The sequence below is a fragment of the Aphelocoma coerulescens genome, chromosome 26 (assembly GCF_041296385.1).
Source record: "Aphelocoma coerulescens isolate FSJ_1873_10779 chromosome 26, UR_Acoe_1.0, whole genome shotgun sequence".
NCBI lineage: Eukaryota > Metazoa > Chordata > Aves > Passeriformes > Corvidae > Aphelocoma > Aphelocoma coerulescens.
Window position 1 is genome coordinate 2014410 of NC_091039.1, and position 21097 is coordinate 2035506.

The window sequence follows — 21097 nt, forward strand, 5'->3', positions numbered from 1 at the left end:
TGTCCCTGAAGGCCCTGGGAAAAGTCCCTGTGCAGCCTTCAGGTGGCCCTCTCCTGGTGGCTACTGGGGGGCTGCTGGCATGTGTCCCCTCAGTTGTACAAGTTGTCTCCTCAAGTGCCACCCGTTGGTAATGGGGGACACGGCAGAGTGTAGGACCGTTGGCAGCCTGAGGCCAGGTCGCCAAGGAGCAGAGCAATGGAAGCCTCGTGCTGCAGGTGACATCACAAAGGCCAGAGCCAGGGGAAGCTGAGGCAGCTCCAGGCGCAGAGACCACAGGAGGCAAGCGCTGCGTGGCCTTCCCTCGTGCTTCCCTGTCGCTTCCCTCTTGCTCCCTTTTGGCAGGCTGCATTGGAAGCCACCCTGCATCTTCTGCAGCCACCAGAGCAACAGCAGGGAGGCATGGCTGCTACTGGCCCTGGGAACAACCTTCCTCCCAGCAAGGCCCACAGACTGGCAGAGGTTGCTGAGCTGCTCACCTCTGCTGTCTCCTCAGCCAGCCGCAGGGAGGAGATCTTCCGGCTGTTGGAGGTAAGGGGCTTCTGGCCTGCTCTCGATGGCTTGGGGCCTGCAGCTGCAGTTGCCAAGGGGTCGCCGTTCGCCAGAGGCGCTTTCATGTGCACAGCGTGGGAATGATCCCCCTTCTTTCTCCTCCCTTGGATTCTGTCCTTTAGAAAGGGAACAGCTCGGGGAAGGATCTAAACATTTCCTGAATGGGCTGTCAAGAGTTTCAAGCTCTGCTCTTTGATGCCCAAGCAACAGACTGCTTTGGAGATGGTTTGTGGGGGGATCTGGGGAACAAGCAGCTTTTGGGAATCCCTTTCAGGGCCAGGTGCGATGCCTCTGGAACTCATTGTGGCCCTGAGATGCCAAAGAGCAGGCTCGGGGAGAACGCTGCCAATGCTGCTTCCCATGGGCAGGAGTGCCGGGAAATGCAGGGACAGAGAGGGCAGAAAGCTTCCAGAGCCTTGAGAGATGATGATGATGATGGTGATGATGATGTTCAGCCTGGATTTTGTGTCCCACTGGAGGCTTAAGCAATGGGGGAAGTGAAATGCTTGGCTAGAAGGGAGCTCTTGGCCTGGAGGTCCTGAAGACTCTCCTGGGAGCAGAGGCTGTGACTGTGCCAAGCCAAGGCTGGGGCAGAAGCGCAAAGCAGAGCGTCTGCAAGGGGGGAGCTGCTTTGAGTGTGAGGAAGGGCAACCAGGCCGTGGCTGCAGCCAGCTGGGAACCTGTTCATCTGCTCCCCCGTGCCCGGGAGGCCTGGAAAGATGCACTGCAGGGCTGCAGCTGCCCAGGAGGGAAAGGGATCCCTGTGGGATGTTCTCAGGGCAGGGGGAGCGGGGCAGGTGCCGCACGGGACAAGCTGTGTCTCAGCTGGCTCGTGGGAGTTGCACCTTTCGGGAGCCTCCCCTGAGCTCAGCTTCCCCTGGGGCTCTGGGCTCCTGGCCCTGCTTCTGCTGCACACAGGCACTGCTGACACAGTGCCCTGGGAAGGATGGATCCTGCGGGATCTGTGCGCTCTGGCATTGGCCTTTCTTGGGCTGCAGAGAACGGAGGGGTGGAGACTTGGGCTTGTGGCAGGGGGGGATCCTCTCAAGATGGAAGTTCTGCCTTTCCAGAGGCCCCTGTCAGTTGTGTTCCTTTTGTGTGTTCCGCAGAAAGACCAGAAATTCTGGTCGGAAGTTCTGGCCCAATTAACAGCTGGAGCTACAGGTGCCCAGCAGCGATGGGAACTGGTGAGTCAGTGCTCGCGGGGCTTCCTCCAAGGCTTGAAAGGAGAGGGGTGAAGGAGGAAAAGGGAAACTGTTCTCGAGGCCTTCTGTAGTCCTTGAGGTCTTTCTGGAAGCCAGCAATCCTTGCCAGTGCAGCTCAGTCTTCATTTAAGTCCTCACTCCGAGAAATATTTCTGGCAACGTAAGCTCTGATGTCTTTGATGTGAATCAGGATTTCCTTGTGGAGAAAGGAGCAGCACAGAGCCGACACCCTCGACTTCAAGCTCTGCTTTCTTCCCAGAATGCCTCAGCATCCCAGAGACCTTTATTTCTGTATCACCATCTTTCTTTCTGAGGTCAAGGCCAGCTGGGGAATTTCTTCTTTCTCTGTGTGTTTCCGTTCCGTGGCTTTGCTTGGTTGATGTTGGCAAAGCTTGAAGGAGACACCTCGAGAAGAAGACCATTCTCTAGGAAGATCACACAACCCTGGGCTCCCCCTCTGCTAGAAATTGCAACCCTTTCCTCCTTTCAGAGAGTTGTCTGACTCCAAGACACCTGAAATTCTTTTTCCTATGTAACAGGTGAACTTTGTGAAGGACTTCTGTGCCTTTTCCCTCATGTTCCATCAGAACAGAGAGGCATTTTTACAAAGCTTGGCCAAGCTGGGAATTCTTCCCGCTCTTGAAATTCTACTGGTAAGTGAAAACTCCCAGCTGCTTTTCCTCAAAGCAGGAAAGGCCAGAGCCACTGGAGCCCTTGCTGGACCTGCTGAGCCCTTGTGTGTCCCTTGGCTCGCACACCCGTGCTCTGCTGATGATTTACCAAATTATGGGTAAGGATCTAGCATCGATATCCAAAGAAGACAGACAAAGTCTCTCTAACAGCTTCGAGTTAGAAAGTGTATGTTTATTTCCAGCGCCAGGCAGCTGCACGGGACAGTTCCCTAATACGCAGTGCAAGGATACAAGCAAACTCAAGCTTATTTATCTACAAAAACTGTGAATATCTAAAATATAAATGCATATTTAGAACATTAACACCTCCCATTCTCCACTTTGTATGGAAATGAACTTAAATGTCATTAAGCACGTGTAGTGTGTTCTCTGAATTGAGTCGGTGGTCTTTTATTTGGGGAATGGTCCCAGATAGATAAAGTAAAACTTTATCTAAAGTCTTCCTCATTTTGACCGTTTTGCCTTTCTGAACTTTAACAATCCTAATCACTTTGGTGACCTCCAAATTTCCTCTTCGGTGACTTTTGGATCGGTTCTCACAAAGGGAGGAAATTGGAAATTGTCCTTGTTCCTTAAAGCGACTTTATCAATGTTTCTGTTTCCCATTCTAAGCACAGCTAAGCAAACACCGAAGTGACAGACAATCAATTATTCAGTAATCAGGTACTCGCATCTTACAAACTGATTTCAGGCTCAGCTCTTCTTAACTATTAACCTTTCATTAATTCTAGCCAAGCCTAAACTAACTTCTATTTTAACTAAATTCAGCAAAGCTAACTTTCTAACTAAATCTTTAAAGTTTCTCTTAAAATTCTGTGTTTCAATGAGAGTGGAAGTGGATTGGACTGGCCACAATCCCAAAGCTCCCCCAGCTCTGGGAAGCGCCTCCCTGGCTTGTCCTGGTTCTTGTGGCGCCGCACCAGGGCCAAGTCTGTGCTCAGTGCAGTCCTTGGGACAAGGCAGGGTCCAGATGGAAGGAGACAGGTACAGAAGGTCAGTGTCTCAGCTGTTCCAGCCAGGAAGTGGCACGATGGGAAGCGGCACATAGGTTCCTGCCTACGTGAGGACTCGCAGATTCACAGAGAGCCTTGTGTCCCTTCTAAAGGAGGCAAAGAGTGGGCAAAAGAGGCTGCTGGCTTCCTGTCGTTTCTCTGGAACATATGACTGTGTTTCTCAGAGAAACTTGGGAATGAAACCTTCCCAAAACCTTTCCCTCCCTTTTCTCTGCAGCTTTACCTGATAAGAAAGAGCAAACCTGATTTACCCTACCAAATTAATCTCCTTTTGTCTTAGGGAATGGATGATCTGCAAGTGGCATCTGCTGCCACAGAGATCTTGTCTTGTTTTGTCGACTTCTGTCCATTCCTGGTCCACGAATTTCTCATGCAAGAGGCCCAGCAGAGGGACCACGTAAGTAAAAGCGGTTCGCAGGCGCCTGGATAGACCAGGCTTAGGGCAAACGGGAAACAAACCAGCCAAACACAATCTCCATGTTTCCAGTTCCTTTTCATTTTTACTGGAAGAAACAAACCAGACTGATAGAAACCAGGAAAGCCATTGCACTCTGATGATTTGGGGCTTACTTTGTCTGGGTTTTGCAGGGTACCGACCTCATCCGTGTGCTCATGAAGCAGCTGTTCCGCCATCCTGCTGCTGCAGCAGGAGGAGCTGATCAGGTCGTGGAGCTGCTGCAGACTCTGCTGGATCCCGGGAATCTGCTGGCCACAGCTGATGTAAGGGAATGCAAAGGGCTGAAGACACGGGGCTGTCTCAGCCAAGGGAAACCCTGATCTTCTCGAGGGCTCTTCTTGTGGGCCCAGCATGCAAACAGCTTGGGCTTGGGCTCAGCGCTTGGCTGTGGTGTGAGCTCTGAGCCTGAACGGCAAGAAGCTCCAAAGCAGCTGAAGTTGCCAGAGCCTTTGGCTGAGGCCAGGCCTGTGTGTGGGGCACTGTGCCCGCAGTCATTCCCCCAAGCAGCGCTTCAGGGACACAGCAGTGCCTGGCCAGAGCTCCCGCTGCCTGGGGGAGACATCCGGCAGCAGCAGAGTCCAGGAGAGGCCCTGGCACCCCCAATGCCCGGCTTCATAGCCTGCGATGGACAGGAGTACCTGGGAAAAGGATGGCAGCTTGTCCTGATGCAACGGCTGCATTGGAGGGGACTCGAAGGACACTTGGTCAAGCCTGGCCAGTCACGCATGGATTGCCAGGATAGACTGGCATCCCTGGTGGGGATTCTCTTGGGGAGAGCCAGGTGGGCTGGATGTCTCTCAGATTCCCCCCAAAGAAAGAAATGGCTCTTTGTGCAGGGAACACCTGAATACTTCAGGCCCCACCAGAAAGATACAGGCAGAGCTGTCGGAGCCACGGGAATTCTCTGCAGGCCCTTTCTGCCGGTACTGCGCTCTCTGATTGGGAAGGTCTCTGCCGAGGCCAGGATTTAATGAAGCCCTTTCCTCCCTTAGGTATCCAAAATAATTGGATTTTTCAACTCTTTCTACACCCGCTGCCTTCCTGTTCTGACTGCGCCGCTTCTGGCCAACGCAGCCAAAGGTACCTGGGAAATAGGGAATGAGGATTTTTCCTTGTTTCCCCCCTTGGAGGCCTGCAGTGCCTGGAAGGGATTGACAGGGGTGCTGCCAGCGATCAGCCTGCCAGGCCAGCTGGGAATGTGCTTGAGGAAAAGTGCTGCTCCCCAGGGACAGGGGTGCTGCAGGCAGCACTTTTCAGCCCCTTCTTGCCCCTCCGAGTGCTGACATGGCTTCAGGCTGCGCTTTGTTGTGTGTTTTGTTCTCCCCCAAAGTTCTCCCTCCTAAAGCAACCCAGGAAAGGCAAAGTCCACTGCAACCATGTCAGGAACTGCCCTGGCACCTGAGCTGGGTGGGCAGCACAGGACATCTCTTGCTTTTTATTTTTCTTGTTTGCTCATTGAAGGCATTACTTTTTCCTGTAGATGATTATCAAACAGCACAACTCCTGGCCTTGATTTTGGAGCTGCTCACCTTTTGTGTGACGCGGCACAAGGAGCACATGAGGGCTTACGTCCTCCAGTGGGATTTGCTAAGAAGAGTCCTCCTCTTGATCAATTCCAAACACACCTTTCTGGCCTTGGGTGAGTAGCCTTTGGCATTTCCCCTGCCAGGCTGCATGTGTCCCGGGTGGGAGGTGTTCCAGGGGACCCTTGAACTTGGGATTCATGGGAAGGGATGGGAATGAACTGCTGCACTGCAGCCCTGGCCGGTGGCTCTGAAACCCTTGCATTTCTCTCTTCACCAGGGGCTCTGCACTTCCTGAGGAAGATCATTGGCCTGAAGGATGAGCTATATTCCCATTACATCATCCAGGGAAAGCTCTTGGCACCCCTTGTGCAGGCTCTGCTGCAGAGTGGAGCTACGTCCAACCTGCTCCACTGGGCTGTGCTGGAGCTGTTTGAATTCCTCCGACTGGTGAGTTCAGCAGCAGCTTCAGCTCAGACACGGCTGTGGCCTCTCAGCTCAACAGGCCCAGTGCAGCCTCCCGCTTCCATGCAAGTGTCACCAACAGCCTGGGGACACTGCTGACCCTGGTGCCCCTGCCACGGGAAGATGAATCCTTCTTTCCCCATTTCAGCTCTTGGCTTCAGGATCAATCTCAATTGCTTCCCAACAGCTCTGGACAAAAGGGCTTTGGCTCTGGCCAAGGAATGCATTCCTTGGAAGCTTTCTGAACTTTGGCCTGGGACCACTGGAGACTGAGAGCGTGTTTTGTTCCTCCTTTTGCAGGAAGATTGTAAGTCCCTGGTTGCTCATGTCATCGAGAGCTTCTATCCTGCACTGCAGTCCATCAGCTACGTGCAGACATTCCAGGGACTGAAGAGGAAATACGAGCGAGACCAGCACCGACAACAGCAGAGCGTGCACAGGTAGGCCCCGGTCTCTGTGCTGGGAGCCTGGCAGGGACTGCCCTAGGGCAGGGCTGCTCCTTGGTTTTCTCTTTGCCAGAGGGCAGCAGGAGCAGGTGGCTGGCACTGGCCTTGGCTTTCCCTCTGGAGGAAAACTTGCGGCATGAGAGGAAAGTCCCCTCTGCCTTTCCTTGCGGCCCCCTGCAGTGGAGCTGCTCTTGCTCAGGGCATCCCTTGCTCCTCTGAGAAAGCCCTGAGCTTGCCCAGAGCAGAATCTTGCTGTGTCCCTGCCAGGGAGGATTCAGCCTGCCTGGGCCTCAGCCGGGGGCTGCTGAGTCTTACGGGCAGGCCACAAGTGCCCGTGGAGCTGGACTGCCTTCCCACATGGGCCACGCTCCCTGCAAAGCTCTGCGAGCCATGGCCGGTCCTGGCTGAGTCGGGAGCAGCAGCAAAGCCGGGATCACTTGTCCTGTCTCTCCGCAGGGTCCCATCCCTCTCAGGCAGAGGTGCAAGAGCCTCAGGCCAGGAAGGCCAGTTGAACATCGGGGCAGACCAAGGGGGCTCAGCTCAGACAGCACCAACGAGCTCCAAGGGCTCCTCTTCCAACAAGGAGCCCCCGCGCCCGCAGCCGACGGCCCCCAAGGTGGGAGAACTGGGCCGAGCTGCTGCCCAGGCCTGGCCCTGGGCAACGGGGGCTTGCAGCAGGGCTTAGTTAGGGCTCAATTCACCCAAGCCCTGCCCAGGGACACCCTGACAGCTTGGGGGTAGCCTGAAGGAAGGATAGGCTGGCCCTGGATTCTGCTGCTGACCTGGGGGCACAGTCTGATCTCGCTGCTTCTGCATCCCTCAACTGGGGCCACTCCTCGGCTCTTGCCCTGCCCACTGGCTGCTCGGGCTGGGGCATGGACAGAGGAGATGGCATTTGGGTGTATACTCAGAAATTGCACCTTTCTGAGGATTCTTTCAAGGTGAGAATTTCCTTTTCTCCTTTTTCTTTTTGGCAGAGACGTCAGCCAGCGGAGTCTGCCAATGATCAAGAGGAGGAGATAATCCCAAAGAAAAGGCTGCGTCTGGCCTAAGGAAGGGAACTGCATTTTGAGTTTTCTAGGATAGGAATTGTTAGATGTTAGGTAGTTGTAGTTTGTATTAGGTTTAGCTTCTGTTTGTTAAGTGGTTTGCTGTTTTCTGTAGATAGATAAGTTGGTAGAGTTAGGTCAAGAAGAAGTTTCCTTTCTGTTCAAATTGTTTGTTCTCGTTTGAAAATAGGTGTTAAGATTAATAGGTTAAGGCTGAGCTGTAACATTCAGGAATCGACATTGTACTCTGTAATTGCAGAAGCTGTATTATTGATAAATGTTACTTGGATAAAATGTCCTATGGAACTGGAATAGGTGTGTTTGCCTCTTCTCCTGGGAGTTCGTGGCCAGGGCAGTCAGCCATGGAATGCCATGGGCAAAGGGGGACCTCTCCTGGTCTCATTTCCAGTCTCCAGGCCAAACCAGGAGAGGATGCCAAAAGATTTCTGTCAATCTGCACGTGAATTGCTGGGGACAGCCCCAGCTTGGCTTCTAAGGCAATTCCTTTGGCTTCAAACTGAGATTATAGGAAACTCAGACCTACAGACTGGGAAACAGCCCCAAATGTCTGTCAAATGGTATAATCTGGTTTTCATATGGGCTTGACAGCTTGACTCCAATATGCTGTATCTTTCACAAAAAACTGAAAAAATGGCACAGATTGCAGAATTTTTGGGACGGCCATTGGTGTGGGTCACAGCCAGTTCTCCAGAGATGTGGCTGTGCAGGGCTGCTCGGCATCCAGTAGCTCAGTCCTGGGCAGAGGCAGAAATCTCCCCAAATACGCCTGGGTAAAGTTCCTGTCAGGACAAGAAAAGGCCTGGTTTCTAATGGCTGATAAGCTCAGCCAGGCAGTTTTCACAGGAGCAGGGCCTGCTCTTGTCAGCTGTGGAGCAAACAGAGTGGGCTCTCTCCAGTTCCCATGGCTCAGGCAGGGAAGGGTCTCCCAAAGCCCAAAGGTGAACCACCAATGTGGCCATGCCCACAGCTCCAGGCCAGGGCTATGGCTCACATCAGCCTGGCTTCCAGTCCCAAGGAATTCCATTCTGGAAGCAAGAGGGGAAAAGCTCAGAAGCTGCAGGCCTGCTCCAGCATGGAGCCAGCACGCCGATCCTCAGGAAGAACCGATCCCGCTGGGAAGAGACAAACTGGGGGATGAAGACATTAAGAGCACCCCTGAGGGGAAGGACTTGTGGGGGCTGGTGGGTGAGAGGTGGACACGGCCCATCCACATGTGGTGGCACCCAGAAACCCCTCTGTGTGTTGGGCTGATCCCCCTGCATGGGCAGCAGGAGAGGGGGGAATTCTCCCCTCTGCCCCGCTCAGGTGAGACCCCACCTGCAGAGTTGCTTCCCACCCTGGGGCCCAGCACAGGAAGGACAAGGAGCTGTTGCAGCAACTCCAGAGGAGGCCACAAAGATGATTTAGAGGGTTAAGGAAAGGCTGCAAGAATTGGTATTGTTCAGACTGGAATAGCGAAGGCCTTGTGGTGACCTAATTGCAACCTTCCAGTACCAGAACAGAGCCAACAATGAAGAGAGACTATTTACAAGGGCCTGGAGTGACAGGACAAGGAGGAACAGTTTTAAATGGAAAGAGGAGAGATTTAGTTTGGATATTAGGAATAAATTCCTCCCTGTGAGGGTGGTGAGGCCCTGGCACAGGGTGCCCAGAGAGAAGCTGTGGCTGTCCCATCTGTGAAAGTGTTCAAGGCTCGGTTGGACGGGGCTTGGAGCAACCTGGTCTAGTGGAAGGTGTCCCTGCCCATGGCACAGGGTGGAATGAGATGAGCTTTAAGGTTCCTTCCAATTCAAACCATTCTGGGATTCTACAATTCTATGATATGAAGCATGGGAAGGCGATCACCCACCCCACACTCCATATCCTGCTCCCAAGGAGTGTGTGCTGAGGGATCCCAGCCTGCAGCAATCCACAGCCAAAGCCTTTATCAGCCAAGGAGAATGATTTGGTATTGATTTACTGTAATTACTTTGTCCTGTTGCTTTTACACTCACCTCAGCAGCCACTGCCCTTACCACCCACTGTCAGGAACTCCATACCGAACTCTGTCACATGAAGCCCTTGTCCTCGTTGCTCTTCTCTGAACCATTTTTGTTCCAGTAATTCCAAACTCGAGGTTTGCGATTTTATGCTGTTGTGTCAACCATAACCTGGCCTTTCTATGAATATTGAACAGCCCTTAATGTGGCTCCTAACTCTGTTCATTAGAGTGGGTCATGCTATTTTGCACACTGGAGATACCTGATACACGGCTCTACGGTTCCTGGGGGTTTCCCCGGAACTTTGCTGAAAACTGCTGGAGTTGTTTTAAGGCTAACGAACAAATGCCATCTGTTCTGGGGGATTTGTCATTAATCATTCAGCAGCGTAGCCGTCCTGAGACTCCTCCAGTGAACAGTTTGGAGCAAATCCTCCGTTTGGCAGAATAACCTGACGGAGAGGGGCAGCCCCTTCACTGAGAACACTGAACTTGTGTGGTGATGCTCAGAGGGACGGGACGGACGCGCAGCCACGAGGGGGGGCTCGGGGTAGGCGAACGAAGCCAACCCAAACGTCTCATCCCAAACGTCTCATCCCAAACGTCTCATCCCAAACCTTCAGCGCTGCAGCAGGTGCGGCTGGAAGGGAGCAGCCGGGGGGCTGTGCCGGAGGGAGCCCCGCAGGTCTCCACTCGCCGCCTGGGGGACGCCCGGGCTCGGGGTTAACCAGGGGAAGCCAGACATTGAAATACTAAATTTATGCAATCACGCATGTTCGTCCCCCGCCATTTTCCCCAGGGATTCTTTAAATACAGCTTTAAATGCCCAGTGAATCAAAGAATCAAAAATTCTTGTAATATTTCTTCTCTAATGTCTGTAACCTTACACAAATCCTGTATTAGTGTGGTGGAAGAGTTGCACAAAGTTCTGAGAAACTTTGCCTTCTGAGCTTTTCAAGGAGGATGAATTTGGTTTCATGAAGGTTTCAGAACTCCGTACTTTTTTTTTTTTTTTTATGTTCCTTGTGCCAGGGTTAGAGAGTTTTCACAGACCTACTGATGATTATTGCTTAGTTCTTGCTTGCAAACCTACAGATTCCGGCAGCTCCTCAACAAAATCAGCCACTGTCTGACTGGCAGCTGCTGGACCGAGCCGCTGTGGGAGCTCCGCACCCCTCTGTCCGTCCCGATGGCAGCGGGACATTTGTCCCGAGACTCCAGAGAAGGGAACAGGGCTGGGGAAGGGTCTGGAGCCCCAGGAGCGGCTGAGGGAGCTGGGAAATGGGCTCAGCCTGGAGAAAAGGGGGATCAGGGGGGACCTTGTGGCTCTGCACAAGTCCCTGACAGGAGGGGGCAGCCGGGGGGGCTCTGCTCCCAGGGGACAAGGGACAGGACAACGGGAAACGGCACCAAGCCAAGCTGTGCCAGGGGAAAGTTTCGGTTGGATATTAGTAAGAATTTCTCCCCGGAAAGGGGGGTCAGGCATTGGAAGGGGCTGCCCAGGGAAGTGGTGGAGTCCCCATCCCTGAAGGTGTCCAAGGAGCGACTGGACGTGGGACTCAGTGCTCTGGGCTGGGTGACCAGCGGGCAATCGGGCACAGGTTGGACCCACTGATCCCAGACGTCCTTTCCACCCTCAGCGATTCCGGGATTCTGTGACTCAGGGCAGGGCGAGATCCGGGGAAGCCACAACAATGGCGCCCAACCCCGCCCGCACGCGGGGGCTGCCGGGAGTTGTAGTCCCGGTCGCGCCCAGGTGCGGCGCCGCGCAGGGGCCGCCGGGAGAGGCGGCCGCCCCGGGGCAGGTGCGGCGCCGCCCCCGCCCGAACTACATGTCCCGGGGTGCCGCGGGGCGCGCGCGGCGAGGGCGCGGCGGCGGGGGCGTAGCGAAGATGGCGGCGGGGGCGCTGCGCTCCGCTCCGGGCTGAGCGCGGCGCGGCGCGGCCCCGCGCGTCCCTCAGAGCGGCGGCGGCGATGTCCGAGCCGGAGCACCTGGGCGGGAAGCGGGCCGAGTCGGCGCGGCTGCGGCGGGCCGAGCAGCTGCGGCGCTGGAAGGGCTCCCTGACCGAGCAGGAGCCGGTGGCGGCGGGGGGCGGCCGCGGCCGGCACCGCGGCGCGGGGGGGTCCCGCGTCCGCTTCGAGGAGGGCGCCGTGTTCCTGGCCGCATGCTCCAGCGGCGACACCGAGGAGGTGAAGAGGCTGCTGGGCCGCGGCGCCCGCATCAACACCACCAACGTGGACGGGTTGACAGCCCTGCACCAGGTACCGGGGCCGGGAGGGCGGCCCGGCTTTGGGTGCCCTCGGTCAGCACCGGGCCGGGGGGCACAGCGGTACCTGCGGCCCCCGCCGGGGGTGTTGGTAAACAGAGGGTTCAGTACGCTTTGATCCGAGCCCCGACCGGCGCGTTCAGTCTCTGTCAGAGCACAGACCGAGGCGGTTCCAGTGGGGCAGCGGGATGTACCAACTTCTCAAAGGGTTATTAAGTAGGTTAATTAGCAAAATAAAGCGAGGGGCTGGCAGGGCTGCGGGCCTGGCTAGATGGCCAATTTATTAATTTTTTGAAAACTTGGGATGTGATTGGAGTCTCCTGAAGTGGCAGCAGTGCCGGGAAAATTTCCCGGCAAGAGTGCGGATTTTGCAAGGTCAGGAGTGTCTGGTCAGCTCCTGTGTTGTGTTTTATCAGTTGCCTTGAAACTCCCCAAAGTGCTCCTTGGCAGAGAGCAGAGAGTGCCCACATGGCTGATAAGCAGCGTAGATTCTATTAATATTCATCCAAATGTGAAGATGGTACAAAGTGGTTGCAGGAATTGGCTGCAGAGCGGTGAAGCCTTGACTGTCAAGAAACATGTGTTCTATCCGTAGCTTTTGCTGCTCTTGTATAAATGAGCAGGAATGCGAGGGAACATGCAAAATTGCCACTCTGGAATATTGGGAAATCTGTTGCTGTCCGAGACTGATTGAAAATTTAGCAAGGCGTGTGAAATCAGTGTCCCAGATTGGTGCATCTGGTCAGTGAAATGAATCTGATTTGGATCTAGGCCAGCTTTGGGAAGAAAATTTTCTTAGCTCAAAATAGTGTAGATTAAGCATGTAGTGTAGCAACAGAGTGGGAAAAAGAGCACAGTTTAGGAATAACATCAGGAAGTAATGTGTTTGTAAAGAATAATGCATTAACAGCACTAATAGCAGGACAGTTCTTGAGTTTATCAGGATTTCCTCTTCGCTGGGCTGATGTTACTGAAGCATTTGGGACGTACAAGGCAGTTCAGGAGCTTGCTGGCTCCTGGCTGTCAGGGAACAAGGGGCAGGGCGATTTATTCATTTTGGTTTGGACTTCCAAAAATAAGTTGTGAAGCAAAGAGCATGCAAGCTTACAGACTGTCAGGTTGAATAAGACCTCAGCTGGCAAAGCAGTGACCTTTGTAATGGCTGGACCTTTCTCTTGGTTATTTGTGGCGTTTGGTATAGCAACAGTAAATAAATTGCACTGCATTAGTAACCTCCAGTACAGCACATGTACATTTATTATCAGATAAATAAGTAGTCCTGTGGACACTAGTAAGAACCAGCTACTGAAAAGCTGGTTATTCAAAGCATTTTGACAGCCAAGAAGGCTGAATTTAAGGTGGATGCATGGTAGAGTTGGGATGACTTCATGAGGGCTTTCTAGCCAGGATCAGTTGTTGTGATCCCCTCAGAAGGGTCTGGGGCCCTTGCTGATGTGGGCAATGTGAGGTGTCTGGTGAAGTGTGCTGGACTCCGATGAGAGGCGATGAGCTCAGCAAGGTCACACTCCTGGAGACCGTGGCAAGCCATGTATTGACAGGCAGGCTGCAAATTGAATTCTGTATACGTAAAGGGTACAGAATTGTATCGTATATGCCTCAGGAGCACAGTATCGGGTGACACTGACCAGTAACACCTAGGGCTTGATACTTGGAAGAGCATTGGGATAAGTGAGCAGTGGAGCAGATGCTGGCAGTACCAGCCAGCTGCTTACGTGAAGTGTTTCTTCACAAACTTGACAGGAAGGGAGGGTGACGTTATTGTGATTGGAATAAAAACTTTGTTCCAATGTCCCATGGATGTAATAACATTTTTGCTGAAGGGTGACAAGATGTACTTGCACACCCAAGTGGAATAAATGCTGGTTTGTTAAAGGTTTTGCTGTGCATGTGTATCCTGAGTCTGTAAATCTCTATCAGATGAAAATGTTTATTAGCATGGTCGAGGAGGTTGTTATGAGTTCCTTTTACTGAACCTGTCCAAAATAGATTTGTTTTCATGTTGCTTGGAGAATAATGCTGCCTATGGTAAAGTGTCAGCCGAGGCCAGTTAGGTTGGGGGTCCCCAGAAGACTGATTGACAGCTGGAATGATTTAGTACATGTGAGGATATTTAAATAACTTCTCTTTGTATTGGAAACACAACATTACATTACAGGGCAGATGGTAGTGACAGTCTGCTCTTTTTTAATACCTGTGCAACCAAATGGCCACTCAGTGAGGAAGGAAATCCTACATATTGAAAAGAGCTAGCTTTGTTGACAGAAAGATCAGGTAAAATATTTTTCTTTGGTTAAAGAATTTAATATGTGGGACTTAAAGCGAGACTTGCTCTGAATGAGCAATCAGGTCTTTCTAGGTAATGGAAGGGTTAACCAAGTCAATTGACTTAATTTGTCAGAGTCGGCAGCTGCTCCCACAGAACCTAAGTCCCATCTTACAAATCGGTTTAGTTTGTTTGAAGCGCAGGTTGGCCCCAAATGTGTGTGCTCACAAAGGTAAAATTACACTTTCTCTGGTATCTGGGCCACTGTGGCTAAGACCCATTGTGTACTTGCTGTGTGAGAAGCTGGCTTGGCTATTTATGGCCACAAAGCTGTATTTTGAAAATAACCTTTTAAATTACAAGTGGTGTTTCCGAGCCTGCAGCCTGTGTCATTGCCCTTTTTGGGAGGCATCAGGTGCAGCACAGACCTGCACCACAGCCAGTGTCTGGAACCTGTAGGGTGGCTTCAGCTGTGCTTTGTCTACCACAATGCCTGCTGAGTGAATGTTGCTTGATGAACACCAGTCCTGTATTTTCAATGATTAACTTAGACTATATTCACTGAATTATTTTTGACAATGGTTTTGTGTCTAATGCAGAATGGAAAGGGAGATATTAGTTAAATGTGAGTGAACATTTAGAAATCATCAAGAAAACTGCTACCAGCTGGTGAAATGAACTAGTGGTGGCAGTTGAACTTCTGTAGTGTTTGCAGGTGGTGGGAAATGGGTAAGAGCTACTCCCGTGTCTCATTGGTGACCCATAAAACCAAAGAGTAAACTTGTATGAAAATTGAGTCTTAAGGGAAAAACATTCTGCTGCTTCTAGTTGGGAAAGCATCTCCCAATGTAATAATAGCATTTCTTGTTTGTCTTCAAGGACTGGTTCACAAAGGATGACAGCAAAGATTGTTTATCCTCTATCTGCCCTTTGGTGATTTACTCTCTGTTTCCCTTTGGCCTGTTCCAAGAAGAAGTGAGTTGCTCATGAAATAACTCCTGTGTCATTTACAGTACTCTGCAGTACCTTGGTGCTCGTTGTTCACTTTGTTTTCAGGTGCTGGGTGCCTGTGCTAATTCAGGAGCTGCTTCCTGAATAGTCAGGTACTTTGTGCAGTGACTCTAGGTTAGGTGGAGGCTGTTTGTTATTCCCAATTTGTTTTTCCTCCTTCTGAGCCAGAGCTGTAGAACTGCAGGCAGGTCTGGTTGCTCCTCAGAGCTTTATAAAGCAGCATCCATGTCAAAAGGTTTGGGCAATTTTCAGTTGCTGCACAGCAAATTTGCTCTTTCCTCATACAGGTTATGTGCAGCCATAACAAAGCAGGAAACAGCAGAATTTTTGGACAGTCCAGAAACCAGACAGAGGTAATAGAGGGCACTCTGCCCCATCACAGAAGTCTGGAGACTGTTGGAAGAGTCATTGAGGGGCTAACACTGGCACAAAATCTGGGGACTGAGGGGAAGGAAGAGAGGATTCCTCCACCACTGCCATGTTCACCACTAAGCCATGTCCCCAGGTGCCACAACTATACACTTTGTGAACACTTTCAGGGATGTGACTCCACCACGTTGCTGGGCAACCTGTCTGTGCCAGGGCCTGACCACCCTTTTGGGAAGAAATTTTCCATAATATTAAACCTAAACCTCCCCTGGCACAGCTTGATGCCGTTTCCTCTTGTCCTGTCCCTGTTCCCTGGCAGCAGAGCCCAATCCCCCCTGGCTGCCCCTTCCTGTCAGGGAGTTCTGCAGAGCCAGAAAGTCCCCCCTGAGCCTCCTTTTCTCCAGGCTGAGCCCCCCCAGCTCCCTCATCCTCTACTGGTGCTGCAGACCCTTCCCCAGCTCCATTCCCCTCTCTGGACACAAAATTTTTTAATCACCAAAAGCTAACAGCCAGTCTGTGCCTTGAAAGGTGAGGAGATAACACAACTTAAAGTGGCATGAAAACTCTGGAATGAATGTTGAGATGCCCCATCTTTGGGGCATCACAGCTGTGGTTTAAGGTAGTTCAGCTTCTGGTCTTTTAAGTTGGTGATGATAGCATCATAAATCAGGCTGCGTTTTTTAAGATTGGGTGGCTGCATTGCCTAAAAATACATTCATTCCTGGAATAGAAGGTTATCTAGGGAGAGTCATACCTTTCCCACCGCCCTGTGCAGAGTTCCTTTCTGAAGGTGTTCTTCTGCCAGGAAAAATAGAAGTTGCAAACTTCTTGTGCTGCATGTAAGACTGCTCGTCAAAGTGAAATATGGCACTGTCAAAAATAGGGTTTATCAGTAGGGTGAGTAAAGTGGGGTTTTTGAGTTTCAGTTATAAGTGGGAATTCAGTAGCATGTACCATCCCACAGTGCTCTGAATAAAGTGAGAGAGCTTGGAAGATGCCTACAATACACCAGGAATTTATTAGACAAAATAGTTAAAATCTAATGTGCTGTTTTATCAACCTCATGCTTTTATCTTCTTCCTTTTGGCTTACTCAGTCCTTTTTTTGCCTTGATGTTTTGTCCCTGTGGGTTCAACTGTCTGTCCCTTGCATCTCTATTTCCAAGCAATCTCCTGAGTGGGCAGAATTAACTCTAAGACTACACAAACTAACCTTGAGCTGCAGTTAGAGCCTGGGAGAGCTGCTACTTCTGGCAGCAGGGCAAGAAACCTTCCCCTGGTTTGGTTTGGGGCACTTTCAACTGGTTGGTTTGGCTTCTGGAAACCAAAGACAGCCACATAATTAACTCAATACTGGGTGCTTGGGAGGAAGCTCTGCATTTTAGTAAGTAGATGGGTATTTGGGAGGGGAAATGTGCATCTTCATTGCTTCCTTCCTCAGCCTTTGTTTATCCTACCCAGTGATTCCATGCATCAGGCTCTGCTGCTCTCCATAAACACTGAGCAAGGGAGCTGGTGGGATTTCCAGCAACAACTTCCTTCATGGCAGCAGCTGGAAGTGCTGACCCTCGTCCCTTAGTGCTGCCTGTGGAAGGGTTCTCATCTCCACTAGAGCTGCTGGGCAGTCTGGAGTTCTGGCCCCACGTGGAAAGCTCATTTGGAAAGCAAAGGTATTTATGGGAAAGCTTGTTGTGCCTAATGTATGCTGAAAGCTTTCTGACTTGTTGTGCAAATGAAATTCTTGAGCCTGCATCAGAGGTGGAGACAAGTTTTCCATGCTGCATACTTGTCTGAATCAACATGGTTTGATAAGATTGAAAGCCAGCTCAGCAAAAATGCAGGAATGAGCAATGAATGCAGTGCCTGGACAGTCCCTGCTCCAGCAGCACAGGGCCCTGCAGCTCCGGCTGGCATGGCGGGAAGCCTTCAGTGTTTGTGCTCAAACATTCAGTACATTTATGTGCAGAACTCTCAGCTGTAACCTAGATGAAACCCCTGGCATCATTTTGTGCCATTTATAATGCCTCTTGCTTATTTTAACAGGGAGTGTTAGGGCTGGGATCTGTTTCTGTTTCAAACAGTTGTAGAGATTTAGAATTCAGACTAGGTATTGTGGAGCTTGTGAGACATGGCAAATGCTGTGTTTTGTAATATACTGAGATAATAACTGACTAATATTAAAATATAGGACTTCTGAGTTGGTATGCTGGCTCCCAGTTGAGGATTATTATATACTATAAGTCAAAAAGGCCTGTCAGACTGTGCATATTAGAGCCAGCAGTTTTAAGAAGGTTGGGAGAGGGGAATATTACATAAGTGGTTGTATAAATTGATATTTTATTCTTTCTAGCTTTTGAATACAAATGATGGCAGGTGGAGCATTAAATATTCTGAAAGATGGTTTTTAAAAAATTGTGTTTGTCCAGAGGGCTGGAGTAAAAAATGAAGGAAAGAGAAACCCAGCACCTTTCACGGGAATGGCAGCCCCTGCTGTGCAGTGACAGGATCCCCAACTGAGTGAACCGTTTGACCTAGTGATAATGCTATGGCCCCAGCACAGTGAGGGTGCCCAGTATAAATCCTGGGATCTGAGTCTGCAGTTTATTTTCAGCTATCCTTCTAAAGGGAGGTGCTACAGCTGTCCCTGCAATCTCCTTTCTTGGGCTGCAGCAAACTGATCTGCACAGGGAGGAAAGGTGCAGCTCGCAGGAGGAGCTGGGCCATGGGTCTTAGCAGGAAAACTTCACTTGCTAAAAATTTTGAGGCCAGGTTGGACAGGGCTTTGAGCAGCCTGGTCCAGTGGAAGGTGTTCCTGTCCATGGCAGGGCGTTCAGTGAGATTAACTTTAAGGTCCCTTCCAACCCAAACCAGCTTGTGATTTTATGAAGGAATGATTTGGTGGGGATTTAGGTGCCTATTTTCATGGGGCTCACTTCAGCATGAATGGACTTAAGAACAAGCTCATGGTGAGTATAGCCTGTCCAGGCCTGTGCAGAAATGCTTCAAGCTGCTGTGAATTTGAAATGGAGGCAGTGGGATCCGGAGTATGGCTGTGAGATGAAGCTCCAACCTGCACAGCTTCAGGGAGCCAAATTTTGTTTCCTCCCTTCACTCCAGAGATGTCCCACCTCTTACTGTGGTGAAACATGACCTTTCTTAAATACTTAATTCTTAGAATGTTTTTCAGAGGAGATTTGCTTTTCTAGATTTCCAGGCTAGTGAGCACAGTACCACACATTGCTAACAGCCAGATCCCAGGAGTCAGGCTTCTCTTTTCACATCAAGCTGTTGACAATCAAGGACATCAAAATTCCTGATTTAGACACCTATGTAATTTCTCATGACAGTTTTCATTCATAATAATTACAATGTGCAGTACTTACAAGTGATTAGTATTTTAGAAAATACATCCATGTGTTCTCTTGTTAAATATTTTCCTGTTAAATAAATTTTGGAAAAATCTGTCTCCTTCCAGCTTTAAACTCTAAACTTAAATACAGGCTTTGCTGATTGGAAAACAACCAAAATAACTGAAAATTCACTCTTTAAGAGTAAATGGTATGATTTTTGTAGCTTGTCTCCTGTGGCTGGACAAAATAGAACACTCAACTTGTAGGAGTCTCACTGGAAATGTTTCTATAATACAATAAGCTGACCTTGCAGAGGGACACAAGCAGCTTCAGCGTTGCTTTTCCAGCATTCAGCCTTGCTCATAAATCTTTGTGAGATGTACAGAATGTAGAGTGACCACCTGCCATTAGCTTTTTATGTGTCACTGCCTTTTCAGGGTAAAACTAAACTTGGCCCCTGTCCGATCCCCCGAGCCGGAGCATTGATTTGCCACAGTGATTGCTCACCATCCATTTCTGGAATCTCTCTGAAGCCACCTCCTATTTATAATTCGTCATTCCCTGCTGTATCAGTTAATGTGATTTCATATCAAAGCCTGATGGTTTTTTACATCTGAAATGGTGCGATAGCAGCAAGTCCTAGTCCAGGCTTGTTTAAACACAAGTGCTGGCTTAGCGAGGGGACTCCAGCAGTGGTTTAGGGAAATGAGGTGGCTGTGTGGGGGCTCTGCCCAAACCTAGCTTCTCTCTGTTTAGTTTGGACCTGTAAATAGAGTAGCATCACCCAGAGGAATGTAAACCAGCATGAAGCTGGTAGGGCCCGCAAAGGGAGCTGCTCCCAGTTCACCACACGGGCTTTGTGCTTGAATTGAAGCATCCGGAAGTGCTGCTGGTTTCATTCTGAAGTCAAAGTATGAAACATCTTCATCTTCCAGGATTTCAGTTCATATGGATTGTCAGCCTTACCCAAAACAACTATTAATTATGAATTATCTTGAGTGACAGTTATTAAAAGGGGGAACTTTTATTAAAAGTGGCTTTTTACACAGGCAGATAGCAATAAGACAAGCGAGAACAGTTTTAAACTGAAAGAGGAGAAATCTAGTGTGGATATTGGGGAAAAAATCTTCCCTGTTAGGGTGGAAGGCCCTGGCACAGGTTGCCCAGAGAAGCTGTGGCTGCCCCATCCCTAGAAGTGTCCAAGGCCAGCCTGGACAGGGCTTGGAGCAGCCTGGTCTAGTGGAAGGTGTCCCTGACCATGGCGGGGGATAGAACTGGACAAGCTTGAACTTCCGTTCAAACCCAAACCAGCCTGGGATTCTATGATCTCTGACAATTTGATACTTTATGTGAGACATGTAAATAGGGATTTCCCCCTTGGAAGGTTGGTGGGACAGGGGAGCTCTGACCCAGCTGGCTGTGAGTGAAGTAGCTTGCTTTATTGTTTTGGTACACCCAAATATATATATATATATGTGTGTGTGTGTGTATATGTACATATTTATATCATTGCTCTGAGTTACATCATTAGCAGAGACCCTGCCTGTGCCAACAGAAATCATCAGAATATTTACCTTAAATACTGTTGTGGTACTGGAGGATGAAATGTTCTAAATTTTTATCTAGCAAACCATTCTTTCTACCCCATTTGCTCTGTGGTTTCTGTAAGTGAGATGACACAGTGTAGACAGGTTTGGTGTTTTTGTGGATAACAACTAAATTGGAGTAACTGGTTGCATTAGCAGAACCAACACATGTCCAGGAAGAAGTGCACACCCTGAGCCTGGGCAGGAGTCTGACTGCTCCAGTAACAGCCACACAAGCACTTCACACTTGCCAGGTGTCTGATTTAATTTTTTTTTTCAAGTGCTGTGATCATGCCAATAGTAGTTTCTATGCTAGTGAAGCCCAGGGCCTTATTTGAGCCTTTTAATGAATATAACGAGTGATGTTGGTATGACTGACATGTTGCATTTTGGTGTTACCAAAAAAACGTTACACTGGCCAAGATGCTTTCAAAGCGACTTGATGGCAGTGAAATGCTACGTTCTAGCCTATTACCAGATCATCTGCCATTTTTTATGCAAGATGTGGGTTTTAAGAGTTTGCAGCAAATATTTCAAGCAGAATTGTGAATTCTGGGCTGAAATAGGTCTCTAGAACGGAGGTAGAAGGAGCTCCTGACTTGCTTCCAAAGGAGACAGTGTCTGGGTTAAACCTTCAAAGCTGATCCCATCACTTGATGCTGGCTTTCAGTTCTTCCCTGGCTTCATGCTCCTTCCCTGTATTCTCAGGAAGCCGACTGATCCGCTCCATGCTTCAGCCAGCTCGACTTAGTGCGGGCTGATGTTCTGATCATACTCTTTTAGGGGAATCTGTGTACCCTGCAAGGCTTTGAAAGGTAGAAGTTGTGTTCAAA

General features: G+C 50.2%; 1 protein-coding gene across 4 annotated transcripts in view; it reads left to right on the forward strand.

Annotated features, from left to right (window-relative positions):
* The first annotated feature begins 11275 nt into the window (after window positions 1-11275).
* Window positions 11276-21097, forward strand: part of PPP1R12B (protein phosphatase 1 regulatory subunit 12B) — a 142135-nt gene continuing 132313 nt past the window's right edge. For all 4 annotated transcript variants that reach the window (XM_068995935.1, XM_068995938.1, XM_068995939.1 and 1 more), the window contains exon 1: window positions 11276-11660. In XM_068995935.1, the coding sequence (XP_068852036.1) occupies window positions 11373-11660 (288 nt within the window). In that variant the 5' untranslated portion in view covers window positions 11276-11372. The remainder of the gene's footprint in view (window positions 11661-21097) is intronic.